The sequence below is a fragment of the Eleginops maclovinus genome, chromosome 11, assembly GCF_036324505.1.
Source record: "Eleginops maclovinus isolate JMC-PN-2008 ecotype Puerto Natales chromosome 11, JC_Emac_rtc_rv5, whole genome shotgun sequence".
Lineage (NCBI taxonomy): Eukaryota > Metazoa > Chordata > Actinopteri > Perciformes > Eleginopidae > Eleginops > Eleginops maclovinus.
In genome coordinates, this window is record NC_086359.1 from 2,534,886 (window position 1) to 2,561,769 (window position 26,884).

At 41.0% G+C, this 26,884-nt stretch overlaps 1 protein-coding gene across 2 annotated transcripts in view; it reads left to right on the top strand.

Moving 5' to 3' along the window:
• Positions 1–25,640, top strand: part of zbtb16a (zinc finger and BTB domain containing 16a) — a 138,428-nt gene extending 112,788 nt beyond the window's left edge. For both annotated transcript variants that reach the window (XM_063894569.1, XM_063894570.1), the window contains 3 exons: positions 13,969–14,139; positions 21,968–22,138; positions 25,395–25,640. In XM_063894569.1, coding sequence (XP_063750639.1) covers positions 13,969–14,139; positions 21,968–22,138; positions 25,395–25,624 — 572 coding nt within the window. In that variant the 3' untranslated portion in view covers positions 25,625–25,640. The remainder of the gene's footprint in view (positions 1–13,968; positions 14,140–21,967; positions 22,139–25,394) is intronic.
• Positions 25,641–26,884: the final 1,244 nt, after the last annotated feature.

Below are 26,884 nucleotides of genomic sequence, written 5' to 3' on the forward strand. Positions count from 1 at the left end.
CAATTCATATTAAAATAAAATAAGCGATTAAAAATAATTGGAAAAATATATATATTTGTATTAAAATAGTAAATTAAAGAATTGGGTTTCAAATCTGTTGATCCAATTTATAGTAAAATAAACTAATACATTAAAAGGAATTTAATAAATAAAATATTTACGTTAAAAAAGGGAATTAAAGCGGATAGTTGTTAAAATGAAGAAAAATTACAGAAATCATTTTTAAACTTTCATGAAAAATAAAAACAGGGTAAATATAAATAAATAAAGGAGTAAAATACACAAAATAAAATGCAATAAATTCTTTACGTTTTTACATGGCAACGATTTTTGGATCTTAAATCGACATCCCATCCATCGCAACTCGGGTGCATTTTGGGAGGAGGAGCTTAATTAATGCGTTTATTTACTCAGTGTCATCAAATATGGATGTCAGAATGTGTTGTTGTACCGCACTTGAGTAAATCTCCTTTATTTTCAAATGTTTTTGTTGGGTTTCCCGCTCCTAAACTCCCGCTCATGTCTCAGAATCGTCCCTGCAGCGATGCGATGTCCAGGCAGCTTCCACACGCTGCCTGACCTCCGTGTTACCTTCACAATAAGAGCATCCTGTCTGTGTGTTTGAATGCAAACACTCCTAACAATGGATGCATGTAGTGCAGCGTGACTTCCTGTCAGCCCTCCACCTCTATACTCATCCTCCGCTCCCCCAACAAAAGCCCTACAGTAACTACATTAAGCCCATTGTGCCCATCATCATTCAGGATTTCGTTACGCTCTTCACGTATCAGTCCATTTTTTTAACTTACACACACCTCAGACACCCCTCTCTCATGTCTGGTGCTTTTTCCCCTCATTTCTCCCCCCCGACCCCTTAGCCGTCTGACAAAACAAACAACACCCCTATCCTGTCTGTGTTAGAAGGGTGTGTGTGTGTGTGTGTGTGTGTGTGTGTGGACAGTAGAGTGAGGTGCTAAAAGCCCTTTGTCCAGCAGCAGGAAAGACAATGTCAGCAGCAGCAGTGAGGGGGGGGAGCGGGGGTCATTTGGCTTCAGCCTTATTGTGTGTATGTGTGTGTGTGTGTGTATGGGCCGAAGGACCTAAGAGCCTGTGACTAATGTGGGTTTGCAACCCTGTAACCCCCCCCCACCACCACCACCTCTTTTCTTTTTACATTGTCTGCCCCCACTGTCCAGATGGCCAGTGAGGAGAATGAATCCTGGGAAGGCGAGGGGAGATTTGAAATTCCTCTGCAGGACAGGGGGTAAAAGTGTGTGTGTGTGTGTGTGTGTGTGTGTGTGTGTGTGTGTGTGTGTGTGTGTGTGTGTGTGTGTGTGTGTGTGTGTGTGTGTGTGTGTGTGTGTGTGTGTGTGTGTGTGTGTGTGTGTGTGTGTGTGTGTGTGTGTGTGTGTGTGTGTGTGTGTGTGTGTGTGTGTGTGTGTGTGTGTGTGTGTGTGTGTGTGTGTGTGTGTGTGTGTGTGTGTGTGTGTGTGAGTGACCAGGTAGCTTTTTGGTCGAGGGGATTTTTCTTCGGCTGCTCATTTCTTTATTTGTGCGTAAATTCACTTTCATTTTAGCTCTTATATTCTTTTATATTATCAGATTTATTTTGATATATTTCAAAGTGTAATATGTGTAAACAAACTTTTCTAGAAGTGTTTATTTTATTTTATATTTATTCTTTAAAACAATTCGGTGCAAACTTTTTTAAAGAATATTTTTTATTTGATTATTAAATTATTGTTTTATTATAATCTGTATTATTCTGATATCTCAGGGTGTAATGTGCGGAAATAAACCTATCAACCAATGCTTATTAGTCTCCAAAACGATGTACTTTTGTGAAGTTTATATTAAAACAGTTCTAAAATGCTCTTATATTTATTGTAATGCAATATAGACAGGGTATATTATGTAAAAATAGAACACTATACAGAGCTAGTCTGCGTATTGTGTACTTTACTTTAAGTTGTAGTAATTTTAGATTTCTGCCACTTTTCTTCATCTTTTTCCTCCTACCATATACTCTTCAGAAATCCTATATATTTGGGTCTTCTTTCCATGGGTGCGTCGGTCCTCTTCTCCTTTTTGATGGTTACATAAAACCCTTTCTTATGAATGAAAGCGCTGCGGTGAATCAGCATCTCAGAATAAGATCTGAGAGGATGTTCAGGATCATTACTCTCAGTGACAGGGCTCTACGTCAGCCTGCGTCTCTCTGATATATATTTAGAGAGCAAACGTCCCCATTTCCTGTTAAGGAGAAAAATAAGACTGCACTTAAACGTGGTGCTTCGTCTGTAAACACACAATTGAGCATTTTATGTGGAGAAAACTGGGGATACAAATGAGCGAGCTGCGCAAATTTCTCCGTGGGATTCTCCCGCCTCCCACCGAACGCCCTCATTTATTTCCATTGGTTTCCAGCAGTAATGGACTTTGCTTGAACAACATCTTTGTATTTAACCTTGAGAAGCATCTGAGTGCATATGTGCATTTATGGAACGCATGCACGGACACACACTTCACCAGGATAATGATCAGCGCACTTACTATTTATTCTGACTAAAAGCACCATGTGTTTGGCTTTAGTCATTTCTGAAAGGTCACCATAAAAAACAACTCATTTTAATTTAGCTGTGAGTCAGGATTTAATATCCGCCGTTACTAAATGCACAGGTATTAGGACACACTGTCATAAATAACTCTATTTAAACATTAGAAGGCATCATTCATCTGTAAAGACTTAAATGCCGACACCACAGCTTTTTAAAGGCCTCGTTTTTAATTCCCAATTTAATCTGATTTGTTTTTTCATCTTTATTGAGCTGGTATTGTTTATCTGATTTGTTTTTGTTCATTTTTTATATTATTATTAGATTTTATTCATTTATTTTTATGATTAGATAAAATAGTATACCATTTTTATTGTTTAGTATTTTAACTTTCTTGTTTTTGACTGCTGTTCTGGTTTCAGACATCGTTTCACATCATTACATTTTATTAATATAATATTTATTATTCAAATCTACTCTATTTGAACTTAAATGTTGTGTTAATTGTTTTTTAACACCATTTTAAATTAGGATACCTCAACAACGGTTTTTAGTGGTAAACTGATGTGCAAAACAATAATACACTTCTTACTTCTTAATAGTTATAATATTCAGCGTAGAAAAGGAAAAGAGCTGCCTTTCAAAACTTTATTTCAGTTCAAATGTAATAATATATATCAACATATAGAGTAAAATAAAAATGTTACTGCAACTTGCTTTTACTTTAACTATATTTATATATATTGCAATGTTGCTATGAATTTCTCCAAAGAATCAACTCAGTTTCATCTGCAATAATACGTTTCTGATTATATTTATTATTATTAATCTGAATCTGCGTCTTCACTAACTCAAGTTATAAAATATATCTAGTGCAGTTCAAGTCTAAAGTACCAGGAAGAGGAAATACTCCAATAAAGGAACTCAAAATTGTACTTAAGTTGAGTAAAACTACGGACAAAATTGGTGTAGATATCCTGACTTCTCCAAATTCCTCCTACATTTCCCACAATGCACCTCTGTGTGATTGGTTCTGGTACAAACATGTTTGCAGCCGTGTTATCGGAGTTTAAATCTTTGTTAAATGCAAATTAAAAGTCTGATCCTCCTCTCTGGCTGAGAGTTAGGGAGGCCAGCTGTAGACCAGGAGCTGCTGCCTCTCATTTCCACTTCATTTACCTCCCCGCCTCCTCTCTCTTACTCTCTCCATCCATCCATCTCTCCCCCTCTTCCTCCCCTCTTCCTCCCCCTCCAGTGGACCAGCTCTCTCCACTGTGCCCAGTCAGCTGTGGCAGAGCAAATGGCATCTCTTTGTTTCTGCTTCCTCACAGTTTGAGAGCGAGCACAGTTCTGCTTTCTATCTCTGTGATGATGTTGGGATGTTATGAACTCTCAAAGCCAAACATTTACTCATTTCTTTCTCTGTCACTTCTGCTCGTTTCATAACCATATATTACTTTAAAAAGAGTTTAAAGAGATCAGATGTACAGTACAGGGCTCTATCTTATACGTCTTCTTAGATTTAGGATATCATACGTTTCTTTCACTACATTTTAACGGCTGAATTAATTCTAGATTTCCTCGTATTTGTCTTGACACACTAAGTCATTAAATCCACTTTTCCACCAATGGTCCACCCTGTCTCGTCAGTGTTTCTGATATGGTGATATAAGACTGGATATCGTGCTAGATTTGAGATATTTTAGAGGACATATGATGCTCATTTCCATTTCCATGTTAGTATTAAATAGTCTTTCCCTGTATTTAAAGGCTGCATAAGAGTGGAAAGATGTGCTTTTCTCAATGAATTAGCCTTTATATTACTTCTCTTTTACCTCTTTAGTCATTAAGTCCACCTCCCGATGATTATTTACGAAAATTGTTTGAATATTTTGCGAAACCATCTTACAAAACTGTCATTTATTGGTCAAAAACATCTTTATATTTGATTATATTTCCGTATCGCCCAGCGTACGTCAGACGTATAATAGACTTGAGGCTAATTGGATTGTGTTTGGATTTAAAAATGATAGCTAAACTCATGCAGGAAATCAACAAAAGGAAAGCGAATCACTTCCAGGTTTAGAGCAGAGCCAGGTCCAGACAGAGGGCTCTCTCTGTTTCCTCTCTCCCCCCCGTCCTCCCTCCTCTCCTTGGTATGAATCTGCCGTATCTCATTCCCCAGCGCTAATTCCAATTTAATTGCCAGTAGCCCGAAGCCTCCTCAATAGGAGTAACAAATGGTTTGATTCTGTAGACTTCATCAGACTGCATTTTAAATGCGACACAGTAACCCGGTGCGAATGCCAATGAAGCCTGGCGAGTAGCTCCTCTGTTTACTAATTATCCTTTTTCTTACTCCCAGCCACACTGCACAAGTTGTCTGATTAAATCGGATTTGTGGGGATTGGAGGGGTGAGGAGGATGGAGGGGAGGAAGGGGTGATGGCGGTGGGAGGCATGGTCCGACTTTTGTAAATGATCCGCAAGACCACGAGAAGAAGAGGAGGAGGCCGACTGTAAATCAGGAGGAAGGAGCTCCCTCTGTTTCTCACGGAGACATTAATCCCCAGCGAGCGTTGTGTATGAGCCTTACAGTCAGCATGGGGGTGTGGGGGGGGGAACAAACACATGCTGGTAAATAAAGTCTGTACTGACATTTCAGGATTGATATGCACTGCAGCCGGGCGGGGTGTTAAATTAGAAATCTAAAACCTGGTTCAGGAGACGTGTTGCAGGAATACAGATGTTCCTTTCTCTGTTTATTTTAGTTAGTGTACTTCTGCTTTATTCTCCTGAAGACCTAAACTAAGGGTCTATTCTACAATACTTTCCCTATTTGCAGACACTGAAGACACACATTTTCAATAGCTGGGGGTCAAGATAGATTTGTTGTGAAAATCAGCCTCCAAAGTCCTACATTTCCCATAATGCACCTTGGTTGCATTGGATAGGAACTGAAAGCTCATGTGTACTCATGTACTGTATTTAATTGTAATAAGGAGTAGCATTGGTTTTTAATATGTTTATGTCCTTGTACAGAAATATTCTGAATATTATTCCTTAGCTTTGGCCAATTCCCCAAATCCTCCTACATTTCCCATAATGCACCTGACCAGCATTAGTTTTTATCACTTTATGATGAACCACAACTTCAATCTTTGGTAAATGCAAATTTGATGTCAGAAATACAGACTTTCTTTTCTTATTAAAATATCCCGCATCAACTGAAAGTATTTTTTATTAGTTGTTGTATTTTTACAACATTTACTCTATATTTATTCTTGTAAACTTTAACCCCAATTTGTAAAATAAAATGTAGTCCCTCCTTCAATACTTTCTGACATTTTTTTTGTTGCATTTTAGATTTTTTTTTGTTGAAAAAACTTGAGTACTATCCTGAGATAGGCCAACCTCTAAGTCCTTTCATACTACATTTCCCATGATGCACCTCAGTTGCATTGATCGTTGTTACATTTGTTTGTTACAAAGCAGATTTAATTTGGGAAAAAGCACATTGTTGTGTTTTAATGCAACAGATCAGTGTTTTGTTGTCTGGTCTCTTCCTCCTGGTCTCTTCGGGCAGTGATAATTCACATCGGCTCGCAGCGGCGCTGACTCTGGAAGATGAACGGCTCGCAGCGAGATTAATGCCACCAGATGCCAGGCGAGATGCCATATTAATTACCCAGAGATAATGTCAGCGACACCATATGGCAGCTCAACTGGCCATTTAGTGACAGGGAGAGGTCTTTATATCAGGAAATATCCTCATCTGCACAACACAGGATCCCTGCACAACACACAGCATACATACAAACATACATAATATATATACCAATAAAAAAGAGGAAAATAATATAAATATTTATTTATTTGATACTAATATTTTCTTTATTTTAAGAAAATTATAAAATGTAAAAAATAAATATAATTGTAGAATATTTATTTAATTCAAAACTTTTAATATTTTATAAAATAATAATGTATAAAAATATATACAATTTGATTAATTAATTAACCCTTTTTTTCCCCCCCATGCGATTAATTAATAAATTCTGATTATAATGATTTCTAGTCTCCCTAAATGTCTACTAGTATCTAACTGTAGGACACAATGCCCATGAACACCAAGCTATTTCCAATCAGGAATAATGTCCTCTTTTTTATTATGATATCAAATCATTACCGAGTATTTCATTTAGCTGTTATGTTTGTTAACCTGACATGTGGACGACACAAAGCATAACCAGGACTGAAGGTAACATTTGCTGCATGCAGCTGCAGAGTCCTCTCTCTGATGCCAACAGTCATTCTTCCCTCCCACTGTTTGATCAATAAATAGTTCTGTGGAGGTGTTTCAGATCAATTAGCAGCGGCACAAACATTGCATTGCTTTTCTCATGGAGCATACACAAACATGCGTACGGAGCGTCTGCGTTCAGAAGAACATACAGCTGATGATACATGTGAGAGGATGCTGTGCACAGTTGGAGGTCAGGATGCTCTGAATGAGACGCTGAAAACGAGCACAAAGGTGATGCTGATTTTTCTCTGGAGCAGAAGGATGTGAATAGAGCTTGGTTTGTGCATGAGCTCCAGAACTGAGAGAGTAGGTACACAGGAAGAAATCCTCAGCAGGTTAACACTGACAGACTAACAACTCTTTGTGTGGAAATTTCAGCGTGATGCAGAAGCGAGTTCAGGGCCTAAAACAGTCATAAAAGATTGTTTACTTGCGTAGATTAAACCATTAGCTACAGTTTGCACGAGACGAACCGGAGGTTATTTGCTCAGGTTGTGAGGAGTGATGTAATTTGAATGCAATGCATGTTTTGTAAAGTGTGTGTGTGTGTGTGTGTGTGTGTGTGTGTGTGTGTGTGTGTGTGTGTGTGTGTGTGTGTGTGTGTGTGTGTGTGTGTGTGTGTGTGTGTGTGTGTGTGTGTGTGTGTGTGTGTGTGTGTGTGTGTGTGTGTGTGTGTGTGTGTGTGTGTGTGTGTGTGTGTGTGTGTGTGTGTGTGTGTGTGTGTGTGTGTCTTTCCCCTGTCAAAAACAAATGAGTTCTATAGATCCTGCAGAGGTGCAATAAGTGATCAGATGTCATACTTGAGCAGAAGTAACACTACTGTAGTGTATACATACTGCATGCAGGTAAAAGCCCTGTCATATTGGCATGAAAATAAACGTCCTATTTGTATTTAAAGTACTGGCTTTGAGCAGAGAGCCGTCACAGCTGGTAAAGGTGGCGCTAATTCTTATTACTTTAATTACTTTCTCAACACTAATCCCACCGCTAAATCTGCTGAACTTCGATTATCCTGTTTAGTTTCGCTAATCTTACCCTACAGTTGAAAAAAAAAAACTGTATGGCAACGTCACTGTGTCCACGTTGACTTTTGCTAGTGTGCGTTACATCTGAATTCAGAGGGGAAGAGCTGTGCAGTTGTGGAGAGGAAGCATTGTGCAGAAATGTGCAAAATGAACAGAGGAATGAGCAAGGTTTGCAGCGTGGAGAGTAAGAATGGCTCTCAAGATATTGAGGATCAAAAATGACGGAATAGGTTGGTTGAATACACACAAGCTCACACACAACTTTGAGTTGTGTTCCTGATGACCGTTGAGTTAAAACTGGGCTATAAACACTTGCACGGCGGGGGTCCTGCTAACAGCCCCTACAGTGTGAAGTCCTTCCTGTCCTAACATTTACCGGGGACCTTTTCTCTTCCGCACCGGAGTAAATTACAGACGGCATTTATTTGTTCTTTCAAGACAACACCCGTTCCTCCGCTGACACCGGGGTGTAAAAAGGTGTTGGGCGACCTTTACAGAGACCCTGATGTGTGATGAAGGCACGAACAACAAACACTCGTAGGGGAGACGCAGCTAAAGAGCAGCAGCCTCTGCAGACAGAGAGGATGTTGTGACGGGAGTGTGTGGAAACCTTTATATATACAGGCTATGGTGAACACAGATCCTGCTCGCTGGAGGCACGTTGTTGTGACTGCTGGTTGAAGCGTTGCTGGTTTTAGAAAGCCCTGACATCGAAGAACGAGCAGCGACGAAGAACAACTGTCGCCTGCGTCTTGCACAACGTGTCACACTGGAACACATCGAGACCATTAGGGATGTAAAGGACACTGAGTCTGAACAGCCCTGATGGGGTTGGGTTAGTTTGAATCATGCTTGAGGAGAAATGGATAACATATAACGGGATTACCAAACTGGGATGCAAAAAAGTACAGTAACAAACACTCCTTTAAAGAGTCCTCTCCTGCTGATGTTCAGGTGTATATCAGTATGTAGAGTCTCTACTTTAAAGAGTCCTCTCCTGCTGATGTTCAGGTGTATATCAGTATGTAGAGTCTCTACTTTAAAGAGTCCTCTCCTGCTGATGTTCAGGTCAGTATGTAGTGTCTCTACTTTAAAGAGTCCTCTCCTGCTGATGTTCAGGTGTATATCAGTATGTAGCTTCTCTACTTTAAAGAGTCCTCTCCTGCTGATGTTCAGGTGTATATCAGTATGTAGCATCTCTACTTTAAAGAGTCCTCTCCTGCTGATGTTCAGGTGTATATCAGTATGTAGTGTCTCTACTTTAAAGAGTCCTCTCCTGCTGATGTTCAGGTGTATATCAGTATGTAGTGTCTCTACTTTAAAGAGTCCTCTCTTGCTGATGTTCAGGTGTATATCAGTATGTAGTGTCTCTACTTTAAAGAGTCCTCTCCTGCTGATGTTCAGGTGTATATCAGTATGTAGAGTCTCTACTTTAAAGAGTCCTCTCCTGCTGATGTTCAGGTGTATATCAGTATGTAGTGTCTCTACTTTAAAGAGTCCTCTCCTGCTGATGTTCAGGTGTATATCAGTATGCAGTGTCTCTACTTTAAAGAGTCCTCTCCTGCTGATGTTCAGGTGTATATCAGTATGTAGTGTCTCTACTTTAAAGAGTCCTCTCCTGCTGATGTTCAGGTGTATATCAGTATGTAGTGTCTCTACTTTAAAGAGTCCTCTCCTGCTGATGTTCAGGTGTATATCAGTATGTAGTGTCTCTACTTTAAAGAGTCCTCTCCTGCTGATGTTCAGGTGTATATCAGTATGTAGTGTCTCTCCTGGGACATGTCTCCATGCTTTAAAGTTCAAAAAGCTCTTTATGTTTCTCATACTGCCTGTGCTGCAGCACCTCTTTTCACCCTCTGTCTGAAACCAGAGCCCAGTGTGCTCTGATTGGTTACCTTAAACCCCAAACAGCATAATAGCTTTGAGTAAATTGAATGCAGGTATTGTACTTGTACCCAGGTATTACACTACTGTAACTGAAGATAAACCCCCGTCTGTCGTCCCCTTTGCTAACGATAACTCTCTCAGGATACAGTCCCTCTTTATAGATAAACTATATCTTATTATGGATTGATATTGACAGTAGTGACAGTGGCAGCAGTAGTGGGCGTGTGCGTGTGGGGGGGGAGTAATGGCGTGTGATTGAACACCTTGTGCTGCAGTCCCGCTGCTCACTGCCTCATTACCTCTGCAGCTCCTCCGCTCTGCAGAGCAGGACACCGCCGGGTCGCTTTACTGTCTCTGTGTCGGTCCTGCGCTCTGCAGCTCAGCCTGTAACTTACGGAGGATAGGAGATGAGAAGAATTAAATACATGCATAAACAAATAGTGTTAATAAACACAAAAATCAATCAATACAAACAGGAATACATTTGTAAATAAATTAATAAATTTAAATAATTAAAGTCATTACATTTAAGAAATGTACCAATAAATGGAATAACTATATTAGAAGGTAATAGACTGCAGTGGAGTTCCTATAGGGCTAAAACATCAAACATACATATTCATTTAGACGTACATAATTTAAATACATGCAGTATTACAATTTATGCATTGCTGTTATAATAAGAGTGTACAGTGTACTCCCCTAAACTCTCTGCAGGTGTGTGTTTCCTCCTTTACTCTCCACCTCTCTCCCCATCCGACCACTGTCACCTCCCATCGGGGGGAGTATTCCTCTCCATTACCGGCCCCCGTCCGTCCTCCACTTAAATAACAGCAGCCCTGCCACTCCTGCCCATTAAGACACACACACACACACACACACACACACACACACACACACACACACACACACACACACACACACACACACACACACACACACACACACACACACACAGACACAGACACACACACACACACACACACACACACACACACACACACACACACACACACACACAGACAGACCTTTATAAATAGAAGGTGGGCGAAGAAGTAGAGGCTGGTTAGAGGAGGTGAATTATTCCAAAACAGGCCTGAGACACCCCCCTCCCCACACACACTCACTCACCTACACACACACACACAGAGACATACACACACACCTCTCCCCGGCACCAGGTGTCACTTTGGGCCGACTCAATTTTGCACTGTAATGGACCTCCCGGGTCAACTCCTTTCCTCCACCAGTTTTATCTCCACACGGCTCTCTTCATCTATCAGCCGCCGACAGTACATTTACTTTTTCCTGTGACACACACACACACACACACACACACACACACACACACACACACACACACACACACACACGCGCACACACACATTATCCCTGCACTGACTGTATACTTTGTACCACTTAATTTTGTTCCGAGACTAATCAGCACTCCAGGAACTGTGGAAAACTGTTGCAAGAACAGAAAAAGGGAGTAGTAGAGATCAGGATTACTACTACCAGGTGAAGTCAGCGTTAATATGGTTAAAGGAAATCTATTTAAAATATATAACGGGTGAAGAAAATGATGTGTGTGAAGGTGAGGCAAGTGTGTTTATATAGATAGATAGTATAGATAAGGAAATATGCGTTTAATTAACAATTACCTCCTTTTATTTTTACCTTGGGTCAGAGAAAGGGACGGATGTAACACCTTAAATATCACAATTTATAAAAGGATGTTTCAAAGTCTGCACCAAAAGTCTGGATCCTGCAGGCGATGTTGCGAAAAGCACGCTCAGCTTCAGCGTCAGTTATTTTATTTGTCATCATGTGAAGTATTTAGCATGTTCAAACGAGCATCGACTCATAGCTTGTACTCTCCTGTTCTGTCGGACTTCCTTTTAAATACTTTCTGACACACTCACTCAAAGCTTTGGGACATAGCTTAGCGGACTTCAAAGTAAAATTCTTTGTCATTTCTTTGTCCGGCACCTCTGTTTGTGTGTGTAGGTCTCATGTTTCCTCCGTGTCCACGCCTCAGCTACGACCTTAGGTCAGAGGTCAGATAACCTTTTACATTCCCAACGTTCTTCCTTTAATTCTCCATTTCTGCCCAAAGTCTCTCACCCCTTTGAGATTACCTGTCCGAACAGATACTCCTCTGCAAACCAAACCCATACAATGACAGCCATTGAGTGATATTTGTTTTGAATCTTAGTCTCCTTTAAACCTTCCTCATATGTTTTAACTGATTACATGTAAATGCTTTCACAGATTTACACTGATTATCAGGAACACTATTTAAATCAAAGACCATTTGTCGAGTGTATAGTATTCCACTGACAGAGCCAAGTGTGATTTAATTTATGGATATAGAAGATGCATTTTTCCAGTCTGATCCCTGATGGTATTCACGAACAGGCAAACTAAAATGTGAAATACAAAAACCATGGAAATCCTTCAAATTGAAAACCCTTCCAAACCCTTAATCTCTTCCTTTGTTCACGATCAAGAAAAGTGTCCTTGCGGCGTTTACGTTACCAAAAGACCCACTGAAACAGAGGCGTACAATAACAGACAGACTCTGGACTGCTCTGTCCTCTGCGGCCTGCAGGATGAAGGTTTAAGATGCATGGTGCACTAAGAGAGAGGCAGGGGGAGAATGGAAGTGAGCAGGAGGCATGTCTGTCAATCAAAGCTCGTTAAGTACCTGCAGACCTGGAGGGGTTCCTGCAGCGATCGACCCCGATCAATAGCGTCTTCATTGATAGAAACAAAGAGCAAGCGAAGACAGGGCCGAGCAAAATACAGCACAGGAGGATGCATGCACTGGTTTGCATTTAAGATTTGACCTGCCTGGTAAAAAAGTCCAGGGGTTTAGAAGAAGGAGAATGTTAAGACCACAGTATTATTGCTTTTACTTCAGGCTCTCTGTCCTGCAGACACTTCTGGTCTCTCTCCGGTTCGACAGGAATTGAAGCACAGAGACAGATCTTTGCAACGGGGAAGCTTTGTAAATTCTCTCCTTGGTTTGTGCATCACCTTCCTCTCCTCCTACTCTTATCTGCCGCTTCTCCTCTCCATCCTTCCTCCTATTATCGTCCTCCAGCGCTGCGTCTCTTCTCCTCCCTCGTTTCTCCGGCGTTCAGAGGAGAGAGACAGTGATTGATTTGGCGTGGAGGCTGTCGCGAGCCTCCTCCTCCTCCAGTGGTTATGAACATGAGGCGGGCTGCTCTTCATAGATTTTTAAATTAGTGTCAGCTTTGCCCCAAAGATGTGTTATTGACTGATGAAATAGAAACTGAGCTGCAAACACTCAGTCCTTCCCCAGAGTTTTCCTTCAGCCTGGTAATTGAAAAAGTGTGAAGGGAGTGTGTTCAAGGTAGCGTGCAGCCCTGTGTGTGTGTGTGTGTGTGTGTGTGTGTGTGTGTGTGTGTGTTTGTGTCAGTGTGTTTGTTTGTGCTCTTGCAACTCTTTATCTCTGCCGGAAAAAGTGCACCGGAGTCGAGCTTCAATTGAAGTATTGCATAGGAGATCTTTATCTGGTGCACACCCACCCTGAAACACGAGTACTGAGCGCACCTTTAATCCTATAAATACTGCTTTCTTCATGTCAGCTATGAAGGCACGGGGAGTAATGGATAACATGTAACAGGTTATCAGGACACAAACTGTAAAGGCAACTGCTTTCCCTCACAGTAATGTTTTACCGGATTACTAGCAGGAATACAATCCAGTTTCAAATAAAGATCGATGTATTATAAGTAGAGTCACTGCCTGAAATGTCTTTTTGGTTCAGCCATCTTTTTTAAATGCATGTACTTTTACTTCTGGTACAGTATACTCTGATTCTAATATGTTCCCCTAAATAAAAATTTAAATGCAGGACTTTTTCTCACTTTGACTCCAAGTAATACCCAGGTCCGAAAAATACTACATTAGATGTTGTGCATCACTTCCATCTCCTGCCACTAATGATTTACTGCTCTGTCTGTTTTGAATAAGAGCTCACAGTGAACTTGCATCACCCTTTGCCCTTATCTCCAAACAATGCGCTATAAGTGAAACCACACTCACAATGGAGCAGAGCAGAAAGGGGTCATGTTGACGTGTGTTAATTCGAGGGGATCAGTGCCATTTTAAATATTTCACCAGAGCCCTCGTCACTAACCCCCTGTTTTGTCTGGTTGTCTCTGCAGGGTCGGACATGGCCATCTTCTGCCTGCTGTGTGGGAAGCGCTTCCAGACGCAGCCGGCGCTGCAGCAGCACATGGAGGTCCACGCCGGCGTGCGCAGCTACATCTGCAGCGAATGCAACCGGACCTTCCCCAGCCACACTGCACTCAAACGCCACCTACGCTCTCACACAGGTCAGTGAACGCACCTCAGGCCCATGCATACAGTGATAAGGCACATGACATGCAGATGATGCAGGACTGCACTACTGATCCACTCGGTACAGTAACGTAACTTAAACTGTCTTAACTTTGACAAACTACACCGTCAATAATATGGAATGTATATTTACTAAGATATTGAGTCTTTTGCGTTGATAAAGTGTTTTATTTTAAAGTAACTTTTCTTAGTTCTTGATAGTCATCAGTAAAAGATTAAAGGCTTTTATGTTTATGCTTCTGAAATGGGACAAAAACACTGGTTTTACTTTTGTTCATTTGAATATTGACTCTTTTTTTAAATAGAAGTCTTAAACTTGTAACAGAGTTTTAATAATTAAGTATTGGTACGTTTTGCTTTATTTTGCAGTGAACGTGCATCCATATTGGCACTTATTTCTAAATGAAAATAGAACTTTAAATGTTTTTTATTTCTATTAAGAGAGTGAGATCTTCTGGGCACAGGATTTCATGTCTTCTTTGCAATTTCATTTATTATTTCACAAATATTTTAATTGTACATTTCTTTGTGCCTTTATATACAAAGTGTTAAATAATAAAATAGCTTTAAAATGTGTTTAATATTTAATGTAATATTAGGCAAACACAAATCCTGTAGTTATTTAAGGAAATGGAAGGTAATGGTGCTACTCTCCACAGCTGCTGGAGCTCAGCTGAAACCACATTAAATCAGGTCAAAGCAACACAGTTTATTTACGGAGAGGATTCTTTATTTATTCATACATTTAGATGAGAGTAGTACTTTCAGCTTTTACTGGAGGAACATTTAGAATGCAGGACTTTTACTGTGACAGAGTATTCCTACACTCTGGTACTTCTACTTTTACTCAAGTACAAGATCTGAGTACTTCTACTTTTACTCAAGTACAAGATCTGAGTACTTCTACTTTACTCAAGTACAAGAACTGAGTACTTGTACTTTTACTCAAGAACAAGATCTGAGTACTTCTACTTTTACTCAAGTACAAGATCAGAGTACTTCTACTTTACTCAAGAACAAGATCTGAGTACTTCTACTTTACTCAAGAACAAGATCTGAGTACTTCTACTTTTACTCAAGTACAAGATCTGAGTACTTCTACTTTTACTCAAGTACAAGATCTGAGTACTTCTACTTTACTCAAGTACAAGATCTGAGTACTTCTACTTTACTCAAGTACAAGATCTGAGTACTTCTACTTTACTCAAGTACAAGATCTGAGTACTTCTACTTTTACTCAAGTACAAGATCTGAGTACTTGAGTAAATGTACGGAGCTTCTTGCCACTGCGTCTCCAGGTGAACTTGTGGGGTTTTTGAACTATTCCTGGCTTTCTACAAACCAAGTATACTGTGAATGCGATTAGGAACATCAAAGTGTGAGTGTAGAGGAACACCGTGCCCCCTCCTCTGCTATATATATTTTTTTCTTTTTTACGGAGGATGGAGGGGGGGTTAAATTAGGACCTATTTCTGGCTCCATGCTGGCAGTGTGACTGTCTGACTTTTTAATCCCCAGACAAAAGACTGCGCATCATTTTTAAACGATTTGCTTCTGCGCCGCTGCCTCATTGTGATTTAACACACGAGGCTCAGAGACTCATCTGGAGACGAGACCAGGTGACATTTACACCGGGGGGGGGGCTTTAACACTGTAATCCGTTACTAGGTACCTGTGAAAAAATGTAATCCAATCTGAGTATCACAATGTAAAAGTAGCCTGATTACTTTAGTTTGGATTACCTCAACATCAGAGGCAACAGTTGGGTTTCATGAGAGTTGCTCAATTTTAGAATTAAATAAATATATACAAATATAATTAAAAATCTACTTAAATATTTGTATAACAATTAGAATTAAATAAATATATACAAATATAATTAAAAATCTACTTAAATATTTGTATAACAATTAGAAATAAATAATTAAAATGAACGAATTAAAATAAGACAAAGTCTACATGACCTTCACATATTTTAATAATCATATAAACTTTTAAAAAGTATTTTCCTTTCATTATTATTTTGGACTATTGATATTATATAGTATTATATAAATAGTTTATTTTTTTGAGACATTTTTAAGCATTAAAACAAAATAACATATTAAGAAAATTATTAGTAAAAAATGTTTATTTCGATAAATAAATAAATACTAAATGATTTGAATAAAAATTAGAAGTCAAAGTATTAATGTCAAATCAAATCAATAAATGAAATAAAGAGATTAAAATAACAAGTGATGATATGACCCTCACATATATTCCTTTTTAGATGTTGTATTTGTATATATTTTCTATTATATAGACAGAGAGAAATCTTGTGAGGTGAGAGCTGATTTCTTACCTGATAATGAGACACTAGTGTAACATCAAATATATATTTGACCTTCACATATTCTATAAAAAAATGAATGTATTTTTATATCTTTAAAACAAATTTGTGGAGTAGAAGTACAAGTACAGAAAATGGAAAATACTCAACTACAAATATGTCCAATCCTTGAGTAAATGTACTTGTCACAGCTCTGCCCTCCCATCACACACACACACACACACACACACACACACACACACACACACACACACACACACACACACACACACACACACACACAGTAATGGTGTTTCCTCCTGACGTGTAAATCGGCCGCCTGCTCTCATCTCTCTGCTTTCGTTTCAAATATTTATCCGTGAGCCGGTGAGCTAAATCTGCTCTGACAGAGAGACTGTTATTTAAGGTCGCAGACGGGGGTGGGTGCGGGGGGGAGAACAGCAGCCATCCCTCCCTCGCTGGTGAAATGGGATTCATTTCCATGTGTTCATATTCAGTTTTTTTTCTCACTGTGCACAACATCACAAATACAGACGGTAGAAATGCTGCAGTAACTGAGTACTGTTACTCGAGCACTGATACGTGTACTGCAGTATTTAGACTTTCAGCTACTGTTTACTTCTTTATGTCTGCAGTTCAGAGACACTTACTGCACCTTTTACCCTGCTCCATTTATTGGAGAGTTACTATGGAAAAGCATATGATTTATATCTGACAAAAACTGTTTCTATTAAAATGATTAAAAATAAAACTTAATTGATCTTTAAAAAAAACAAAATAATAATAAAATAAATAAAATAATAAATAAAATAATAAATAAAATATTATTATTAACAATAATAATAATAAAATAATAATATTAATTACAATAATTATAATAATGACACTATGCATCGGATAAATTAATATTATGCATTTCTCTCTGAAATGTTTCCTTGCAGTACTTTTGTCGTTTATACTTTTCTTAGGTCAGATTTTGTATGTTTTCCATAGATGCTTGCAGGACTGTTTAGCACACAAAAACATGCACATGTTCTCCCAGGTATTTTCTCAGTCAATGTAACGAGGATCACCTGCAGGTAACAACATCTCCGTCCTTTTAAACCCTCCTCTAATGCTCAGACAGCTTTTTATTCATACACATCTCAGTTATTGGACGGATCCCCAGTCTGTTGAAGCCATTGACAAACAGTTCTCAGCAAAAAGCACTTTTATGGGCGTTCATTACGTGCGCCTCATTTTACCTGTCTGCTGCCTTATCTTCTGAGAGCAGCCTCGCCGACACTGCGTCAACATTTAGGATGAAAAAAAATCACGTTTAATGGTGTTTATTTCAGCGTTTAATCGCACCACGTCACTCTTATTCCTCCACCTGCACATCACACACACTATATCCTTATTGCATGATATTTGCAGGAGTTAGGTGATGTCAAAGCGTGATATAGGGGTGGGCAGGGGGCTCAGACATGGAGGTATTTTATTTAAAAACATGCATATCTAAAGAATATTTGCATTTAAAGTAGATATTTTGTCAAGTCTTAGCAGCGGGGATAAGTGTTTGCAAGTCAGTCAAACATCCAAAATAAATACGCTATATTCAGACCCTGCTTGGGGAGTAACAGGCTACATGTAACTGGATTATCACACGTAAAGGATACTGCCTGAATATGCTTAGCTAACTAGTAATTGTAACGGAAAACACACATTGTGGGCTTAACAGCTGTCCACACACACACACACACACACACAAACACACAAACACGACACACTCTTTCTATTGACCAGACCTTCATTAATATTCTGTTGTTGTTCACTGTCTGTGTGTAAGTGTGTGTGTGTCTGTGTGTAAGTGTGTGTGTGTCTGTGTGTAAGTGTGTGTGTGTCTGTTGGTCTGTGTGTGTGTGTGTGCGTGTGTGTGTGTGTGTGTGTGTGTGTGTGTGTGTGTGTGTGTGTGTGTGTGTGTGTGTGTGTGTGTGTGTGTGTGTGTGTGTGTGTGTGTGTGTGTGTGTGTGTGTGTGTGTGTGTGTGTGTGTGTGTGTGTGTGTGTGTGTGTGTGTGTGTGTGTGTGTGTGTGTGTGTGTGTGTGTGTGTGTGTGTGTGTGTGTGTGTGTGTGTGTGTGTGTGTGTGTGTGAAACCCAGAGCCAATTTGCTGTCTGCGGCGGTGTTTTGTGTTCGCAGCTGTATTTGATGGCGCTGCAGCCAGAGAGAGAGAGTGATGGAGCTGCTGATTTACAGCCTCTTACCGTATATAATGCACACACACACAGACACACACTCCACAGGCCTTAGGGGGTGTCAGAGGACGTGATAGGGAGGAGGGAGGTGTTGGAGGGGGGTCAGGAGACGCAGGTGGTGATGCTCGGGGGCACCCAGGGGTCCGATCACCATGCTGTGCTCCTCATCTGCCATGTGGGCTCAAGAGGAACAAGTCCATTTACTCTTGTACTTGTATTTACTTGAGTATTTCATTGTACTCTACTATATTTATCCGACCGCTTTTGTTGCCTTTCAGGCCAGCTCTGTTGTGATTGGTCAACCGCTTAGAGATGTCCCGCCCCTTAGCCTATCACGCACCATATGTTAGAGCGCTGGCCAATAGAAGCGCGAGGATAACATAGTATTGTCACTATGTTCTGGGAGTAAACAAAGGAGTCCGATGGAGGCGTTTCAGGCTGAGGTGGGTGGGGGCGAACTTTGGGGATTTTATTCTTTACAGACCATTTACATGCACGAAAAACAATATACACACTGCTGGAAATGCCAGAAAGCATAATGGGCCCTTTTTGTATTAAGATAACAAAGGAAGGAGCTCCTGCAGAGCGTGCTGCAGCAGCAGGACATTAGGCGTAAATAACCGTGAGTATTAGCGTCCCTCCCTGCCTCTGATCTGCTCTCTAATTAAAGTCAGGTGAGTCTGATTATTATTCTGTGAGCGTCTGCAGCCGCCGCTCGGTGATGGATTGTGATCTCTGCTGCGGCTGAAACGCTAGAAAGAGCACAATGTCTTACAGCGGGAGCCACTGATAACTTCACGCAGACAAATAAAGACTGTCACTTTTATTGATTTTTACCCCCGCTCCCCTCTCCCTCCTCACCATATACACCCACACCCGCTGCTCCATCCCTCTCTCTGTTTTAACCCCCTCCCTCCTGCACACCTCCATCCCCATTTCTACTATTGAAGTACAGCATGAGGAAAATGTGTTTAGGGAGTCCGTCTTTTAGGAAGGGCAAAAAAATGGGGATTTCTTGGAATGAAAGGCAAGGCAGGTTTCATTTCAACAAGGCAATAGAAACATTTTTTAAAAATACAAAAGGACATTAAAAAAAATACAAAAATGAGAGACTTAGTCCTTGATTGGCTGCTAAATAATCCAGCCATACAATTCTGTGGATGGAAATGGTGAAAAGATGTAAAGATAAATAAAAATAACTTGAAATGTGGTCAGCATATCCTTCCTTCTTTAATCCCCCAAGTATGTCTCTCCTTCTAATTAAATGTGCGTACTGCGTATACAGATATAACATGATAAATAAGTAAAAGCAATCAGGGTTTTTTTGTAGCCTGGCAAGTCAAACATTTTTAAATAACACACAAGGCATTGAGAAAAGATGTAAGGGTTATCGAAAATGTCATCAACTTCTAGGATGTCCATCTTGTAGTCAGTGGATTTTCTGTTTGATTTGTTGGATTTAAAGACAAGGCAGGTTTATTTGTAGCCAGACAATTCCAACATTCAAAAATAAGACCCAAAGAAGAAACAGAAAGGCATTAAAAAAGATAAAGGAACGAAATGGTCCAATATGTGAGGGTGTCCTTTTATCCGCCTTTAATCCCTCTGTCTGTTTCTCCCTCCAGATAAACGAGTGTACTGTACATACAGATATTAAATGTTAAATAAAGTCTGCGGGATGGAGGTGAAATTGTCTCCTAACAGCGTGGCGTCTGCACATAACGAGAAATGCAATTTATTCCTGGGCACGTTGCTGCTCGGACAGCCACATAATGAAAGGCATAGGTCATTGACGGAGACTTAAACCTGCCGCGGCGGAGGGAAATACATTAATAAATATCCACAACATTACTCGTAACCCACGGAGGGAGTGGGGGGGGGGGAGCAAATGACGCAAGGAGCTGCTCCTCATCAAACACCAGAACACAATTAGTGTTGGAGCCTCCTGCAAATCATAATATCCCCGATCATTGACATGTGAATATCCATTACAGCCGCCCTGCGGGGGGGAAGGTGGAGCATGCTGTCGCTTTCACTCTGCACGCCGAATGTGAGGCCGTATCGTTCATTGCATACATTTGAGACTAGGAAAAGGAAAAGGGTAAAAACATTTAAATGATGTGTGTATGCAGAGATCCACAGGTGTGCAGGGCAATGCATAACTTTATCTGTTTCTGCTTTGAAAGAGGCGCTGTGATGCTTTGTGGGTTTTCCCCTCCCTGTAGTGTGTTTATATAGGTTATAGTGCATGTGAATGGTCTGCAAAGGTGTTCCCTCCAGAGGGAGTTTTTCTCTCCCTGCATGTAACGCCTCCATTCGACTCCTTTGTTTACATCCGGAACATAGTGACATCACTATGTAACATTCACACTTCTGTTGGCTAGCGCTCCAACATAATGTACGGGACAGGCTAAGGAGGCGGGACTTCTCTAAGCGGTTGACCAATCACAGCAGAGCAGACTCGGCTCTGGTGAAAAAAAAAAACCTATATGTTTTATTTTTTATGAAACTTTAAAATATTTAAATTAATTCAAATATTTGTAAAACCCTTAGTTCCCTTAATATTTTTTTTTCCAAATCATTTCATTTGTAAAGTTAGTTTATGTCATAATGAAAATATAAAGAGTCAGTGCAGTTTACTCAGTGCTGGGTTGAATAGGTCGATTGGCAGGTATACACTACTTCTGTTGTTTGTCTGTTGGAGCCATTTGCTAAATCACACTGTTTACATATTACCTTGGCAGAGAGCAGGTTTTAAAACCTTATTGATGTATATAAACATACGTCAGCGAGGTTATCCATTAATGCTCTGACAGACGAAGCTGGTCAATAATACATCTCGCGGCTAGCGAACGTAAACATGACAATTATTCTGCACAAAGGAAACAGAACAGTGTAATTGCAGAGAAAACCAAAGAAGAAAAAACACTGGGGAGAATTTTCTCTATTAGAGCCCAAAACAGCAATATATTTACACAAAAATGCATTATATAGCAATACGGTGACTAAAGGATGTAAAAAGGTATGAACCATTAAAACAATAAATAAGGATCCCTGTGAATAAATACAATAAAAATAAGGGTATTCTGATTCGGAAAAATGTCCATTGGGTTGGTCTCTCTGATATTTCCTGGTAGTTCTTGACAGGTTCCTGGTCCTCAGTCAGTAAGTGTTATACTTTGTCCTTTTTACCCCTAAAGTAACATTTTTGCTCCTGTTTTTCCCCATGTTTGCAGCCGGGGACCATCCGTACGAGTGTGAGTTCTGCGGGAGCTGCTTCCGAGATGAGAGCACGCTGAAGGGCCACAAGCGCATCCACACCGGGGAGAAGCCCTACGAATGTAACGGCTGCGGGAAGAAGTTCAGCCTCAAGCACCAGCTGGAAACCCACTACCGCGTGCACACAGGTACTGACATCAAAACTCAAAGAGTGGCCGTTAACAGAAAACCTCTTGGAGAGTTAGCCGATGCATTAGCTGATGTTGATGATCAAAGGTTTGGGAAGGGTTTGAGGGGAGTTATTGATTTACAACATGTATCCTTCTGCAGCATCTCCAGTTACAGTATAGGTTGCCAGATAGCTGAGGTTTTTAGTGTGCAGGATCATAGGTACCAAACCTGGCAACCTTACGACGAAAACATTGATGTACCTGCACGAGCAAAGTAACTCAAAATGACCGAAGCAAGGTTTTCTGTAGCTATCCAAATGTATTCATGTTTAGTTTTACTCAGTCAATCTGTCCTTTAACTGCTTCTGTTCCCAGATCACACAACAAAAACACATTGTATATTAACTAGCTTAATAGGAGATGGGTGTTAGCTGCTTCATGCCAAGCTAGGCTAACAACTCCTGCTCCGGACTTAGCAAAGAGACAGGAAAACTGATATCAATCTCATTGCTTTCTCAGAAAGAATGGGTCGTCTCTCTGAGTGGCTCTGCTAGATGTTTTGGTTAAGATTTTGGTCCTTAATGTACAGTAGAACTGTATATGTGTGGCTAGGATTGGGAAATACATGGATATCATATCAATGTTGTTACATGAGTGTTGTCTGTGCCTGGTTCAAAGGCGGCAGTACAGCAGAGTGATGTTATTTACAATGTTGTGTTACTTGTCTTTACTCACTAAATCTTTATATCCACATCACTAAGGAGTATTTATCCAAAATCTCATTGGTGTAGCTTAGGGTTAGATCTCAAATATCACTTTCATTATGCACCTCAGAGATCCGGGATATACAGTAATATCAACAGCACTTGATATCAGTCAGATATCTCCCCATTCTTGCCCTTCTCCCAATTTGATTTGAGTGCAACCTTGTTTCTCACAACAACAGCGTCCCAACACATTAATGCAGCTTCGCTCGTAGGAAATCCAAGTTGCTAAGCCCAGATGAATATCTTTGTTGCTGCGATACAGTAGACGAATGTCTCCGAAGACTCTGTATTGATCTCAGTATATTTAGAGCCCCATAAAGATGTTGACACAGTGATAAGCCGGCTGCCCTGGAGAACGAGTGCAGACTGAGCGAGGATATCAAGAGCTCCCCAGAATGGCACCCAGCCAAGGCTTTATGCTTCCTCACCATCTCTTTTTCTCTCTCTCTCACACACACACACACACACACACACACACACACACACACATACACACACACACACACACACACACACACACACACACACACACACACACACACACACACACACACACACATACACACACACACACACATCTCCCATTCAATAAGCCAGCTGTTAAGCCACACTATCAAGGCAGCCTGTCCAATAATTGGCTCCCCCCCGTCCACCCTTTTCCCCTTTTGTGTGGGGGAGGGGGCTTTGCGTTAAGCCGGAGAGCAACAGCAGATAACAAGAGCAAGTGACAAGCTCACAGTCAAAGGCCACCTCGCACAAAAGGGAGCTGCTTGATGAATCATCGACATTGGCAACATAACCCCCCCCCCTTCCTTCGTCTCTCCACACATCCCAAATGCCAATGGCGGATCAATAACCCGGCCCCATTTGCAATTCATTATTAGCTGCTTATTTGCAGTGACCCTATTTACAGTCCGGTTATCGATATCAACAGAATGCAGGTGTCCGTGCCGCTTCAAGGCTACACATGACGACCTGCAAGATGTGTTCACAACTATTCCCTGGATGGAGACCGAGTTATTGCAGCTTTCTGTCGTAGGAAATCAAAGTTGCAAGGCCTAGATGACTATCTAATGTTGCTGCGAACAGTAGACGAATGTCTCGAAGACTAGGTATTGATTTCAGTAGCTTTAGAGCAAATATCAACATAACGCAGGTGTCAACGCAACACCTGACGACCCGCAATGCTGTGTTTACGCCTGTTGGCTGAATGGAGACGTAGCCGAGGTCAAGGTTAACCCCGTTGATCCAAAAAGGACAGACAGCGGAGGCACGACTTCGCCCGTTTTTTTGTCGGCACACAAGCCCGAGCCTCCAGCTGAAAGGTGACAGCGAGCGAGGCTAGATCACATCCGACAGCTCATTTCAAATGCCATTGGAAAAGGTCAGCATTTACATGTCTAATTTGCCGTCTGCCCGGCTCGAGCGCTGGTGGATTATTCCCCGCCATCACTCAAATCATTAGCACATTTAGAATGGCTGCTGCTGTTGCTGAATTGAAATGTGCTTTTCTGTAATATGGCAGCCCCCCCACAGCAAGAAAGCAGTGCCACACTTTGATTTATGACACCTCCAGGAGATCTCCATGGTGGGAGCGGGCATTTTGTGTAATGTGCCAGATTGATTAAATGTGGCTTTAAAAAGGAATGGCAGATATTTAAACATCACATATTCCTGGGGGGTTTAGCACATTTAGATGTTGTCTTTATTTCTCATCTCCGTCACTGCAGGTTGTGTTGAGTATTAACACATTCACTGCACTGGGGATGTGCTCGTTCCACTGCTTCTTGTGTATTTGTAGTAAGTCCATACAAGTGTTTACGGTAGCAACTCTACAGTTTACTTACGGCAAAAGCTTCCATGAAAGGTAATGGCATGGACAGGCGCGCTGGAAGAAAACATAGAGACGTCAAGAAGTGGTTGTTGACAAAGGTTGAGTCACTGTTGATGCGTGCACTTTTACGGCTCAGTCCAGGCACTTACTGTCCTCCAGATAGGCGGACTGTTTTTGGCTTTTTTTTACAGAAACACTGATCAAAGTAGCCTCTCACGGGGCACCACATGTTCTTGTTTCCACAGCAAAACCCACGCCAAGCATGAAGTAGAATTGGCTAAGCGTCTATATCTCTATCATTTTAAGTTATTACTATTACCATCATGGGTTGGTGAGATAATTGAAACTGAGAAACACACACACAAAGTAGTATGTCATGAGGATAACGAGTGTATTGTGACTACGGCGTTATGTCAAAATTACAATCTTACCTTTTTTTTACACGATTTTGAAGCCCAGGCCAATGTTTGTATGAGAACATTCAAATGCAGCTGTGTTTACCAAAACCTCCCAGATGAATAAATCCTTTCCTTGTCTTTGAATTGTTTTGTGTATTAAATGAATCCTCCCCTGATTAACAGGCACAGCACACCTTCAAGGACATAATCCTGTGGCTGAATGGCACTTGGCTAATATAACCGTTGTCTCCGACCCCACTCTTTATCATCCTTAGGTGAGAAGCCATTCGAGTGCAAGCTGTGCCACCAGCGATCCAGGGATTACTCGGCCATGATCAAGCACCTGCGCACCCACAACGGCGCCTCGCCCTACCAATGCACCATCTGCCTGGAGTACTGCCCCAGCCTGTCCTCCATGCAGAAGCACATGAAAAACCACAAGCCCGAAGACGTGCCCCCAGACTGGCGCATCGAGAAGACCTACCTGTACCTCTGCTACGTCTGAGGCCTGAGTGGAAGAAGAGAGCTTGGTGGGTGGGTGGGTGGGGGGGGGGTTGAGAGGTGAGAGGAATGTAATTGAGGGGAGAGGAGGCTGAGGGGTCGACCATTTTTTTTAGAGGGACCCCCGAAAAAGCTAGAGGTTTTTTTTTTCTCTTTTTTACTTTTCATGCAAAAGGCGGCGACGACCAGCTAAGGGTAGTGACGGTGGGACAAAAGTGCTAAGGAGCAGAGGAAGACTTGGATACGGAGAGAGATTCTCCATCATAGTTCGGATTCACCGGGTCATTCACTACATCCGCAAACTGTGTTTTTGTTTAAGGTCACTGAATGCAGCATGCACAGAAGTGAGTTTTTTTTAAATGCTGCTGCGAGAGAGAAAGCAGATTCTCAGGGGCTGTCTGAACCTGACCGGCCTGCCGTCACTCCATTCTGGATTGGTTCGTTTACATTTGCCCTGCAGTCATTATAGTTTTGATCACATGGACAATAAGAGCTTCAGTTTAAACCCCTAAGTTCATTATGTCATGGTTTGCTTTCCAAGTCTTGGCTTTCAGAAGCCATACAACAATCCTTTACAACAAACCGTCTTTCAACCGCATACAAAGGTGTCTTGGAGGATATATTTTCCAACCCGCCAAACAAAGTAATTAAATGATGATATGCTCCAGAGTTTGAATTATCTACTTGGGGTGGAAGTGCACAAAATCATTTCCATTCTTAATGATTCTGTTTTGCAACTTCCTGTCATTTCTGCTGTTGCAGTATACACAATTTATCCAAGTTTTTTAAACAGAAATCCAGCAGAAAAACAAGTCATACTGTTGACAGCGGTGGCGGTGAGATAGCCCCTGAGAATCTGACAAAATATGCAGTAGATGAAGCAGTTGAACTGGATGAATGGGAGCACTAAAATACTGCGAACCAAGGAAGGTTGGGGTTGGGGTTGGGGTGGGGTGGGGGGGGGGGTGCGCTAGTGCTGCTTTTTTGTTTGAAGTTTTCTCAGCAGTCTTCCTGGTTCTCTGTCGGATGAGGGCTGGAGAAAGTCGAGTCACCACTGGCCAACTTGTGTCACTTTTTCATCTTCTATATTTTCTTAGCTCTGCATCGTAGTTTATCAAGGCTTGATTGCACAGGTAAAAAACAAATCACGACAACAGTCTCTGTTTGATGTCTACAGAAATATATCTTCTTTCATTAAATCATAATTCTCTATCACAGTATGCCACATTAAACCCAGCATATCCGTCTACTCAGCAATAGATAA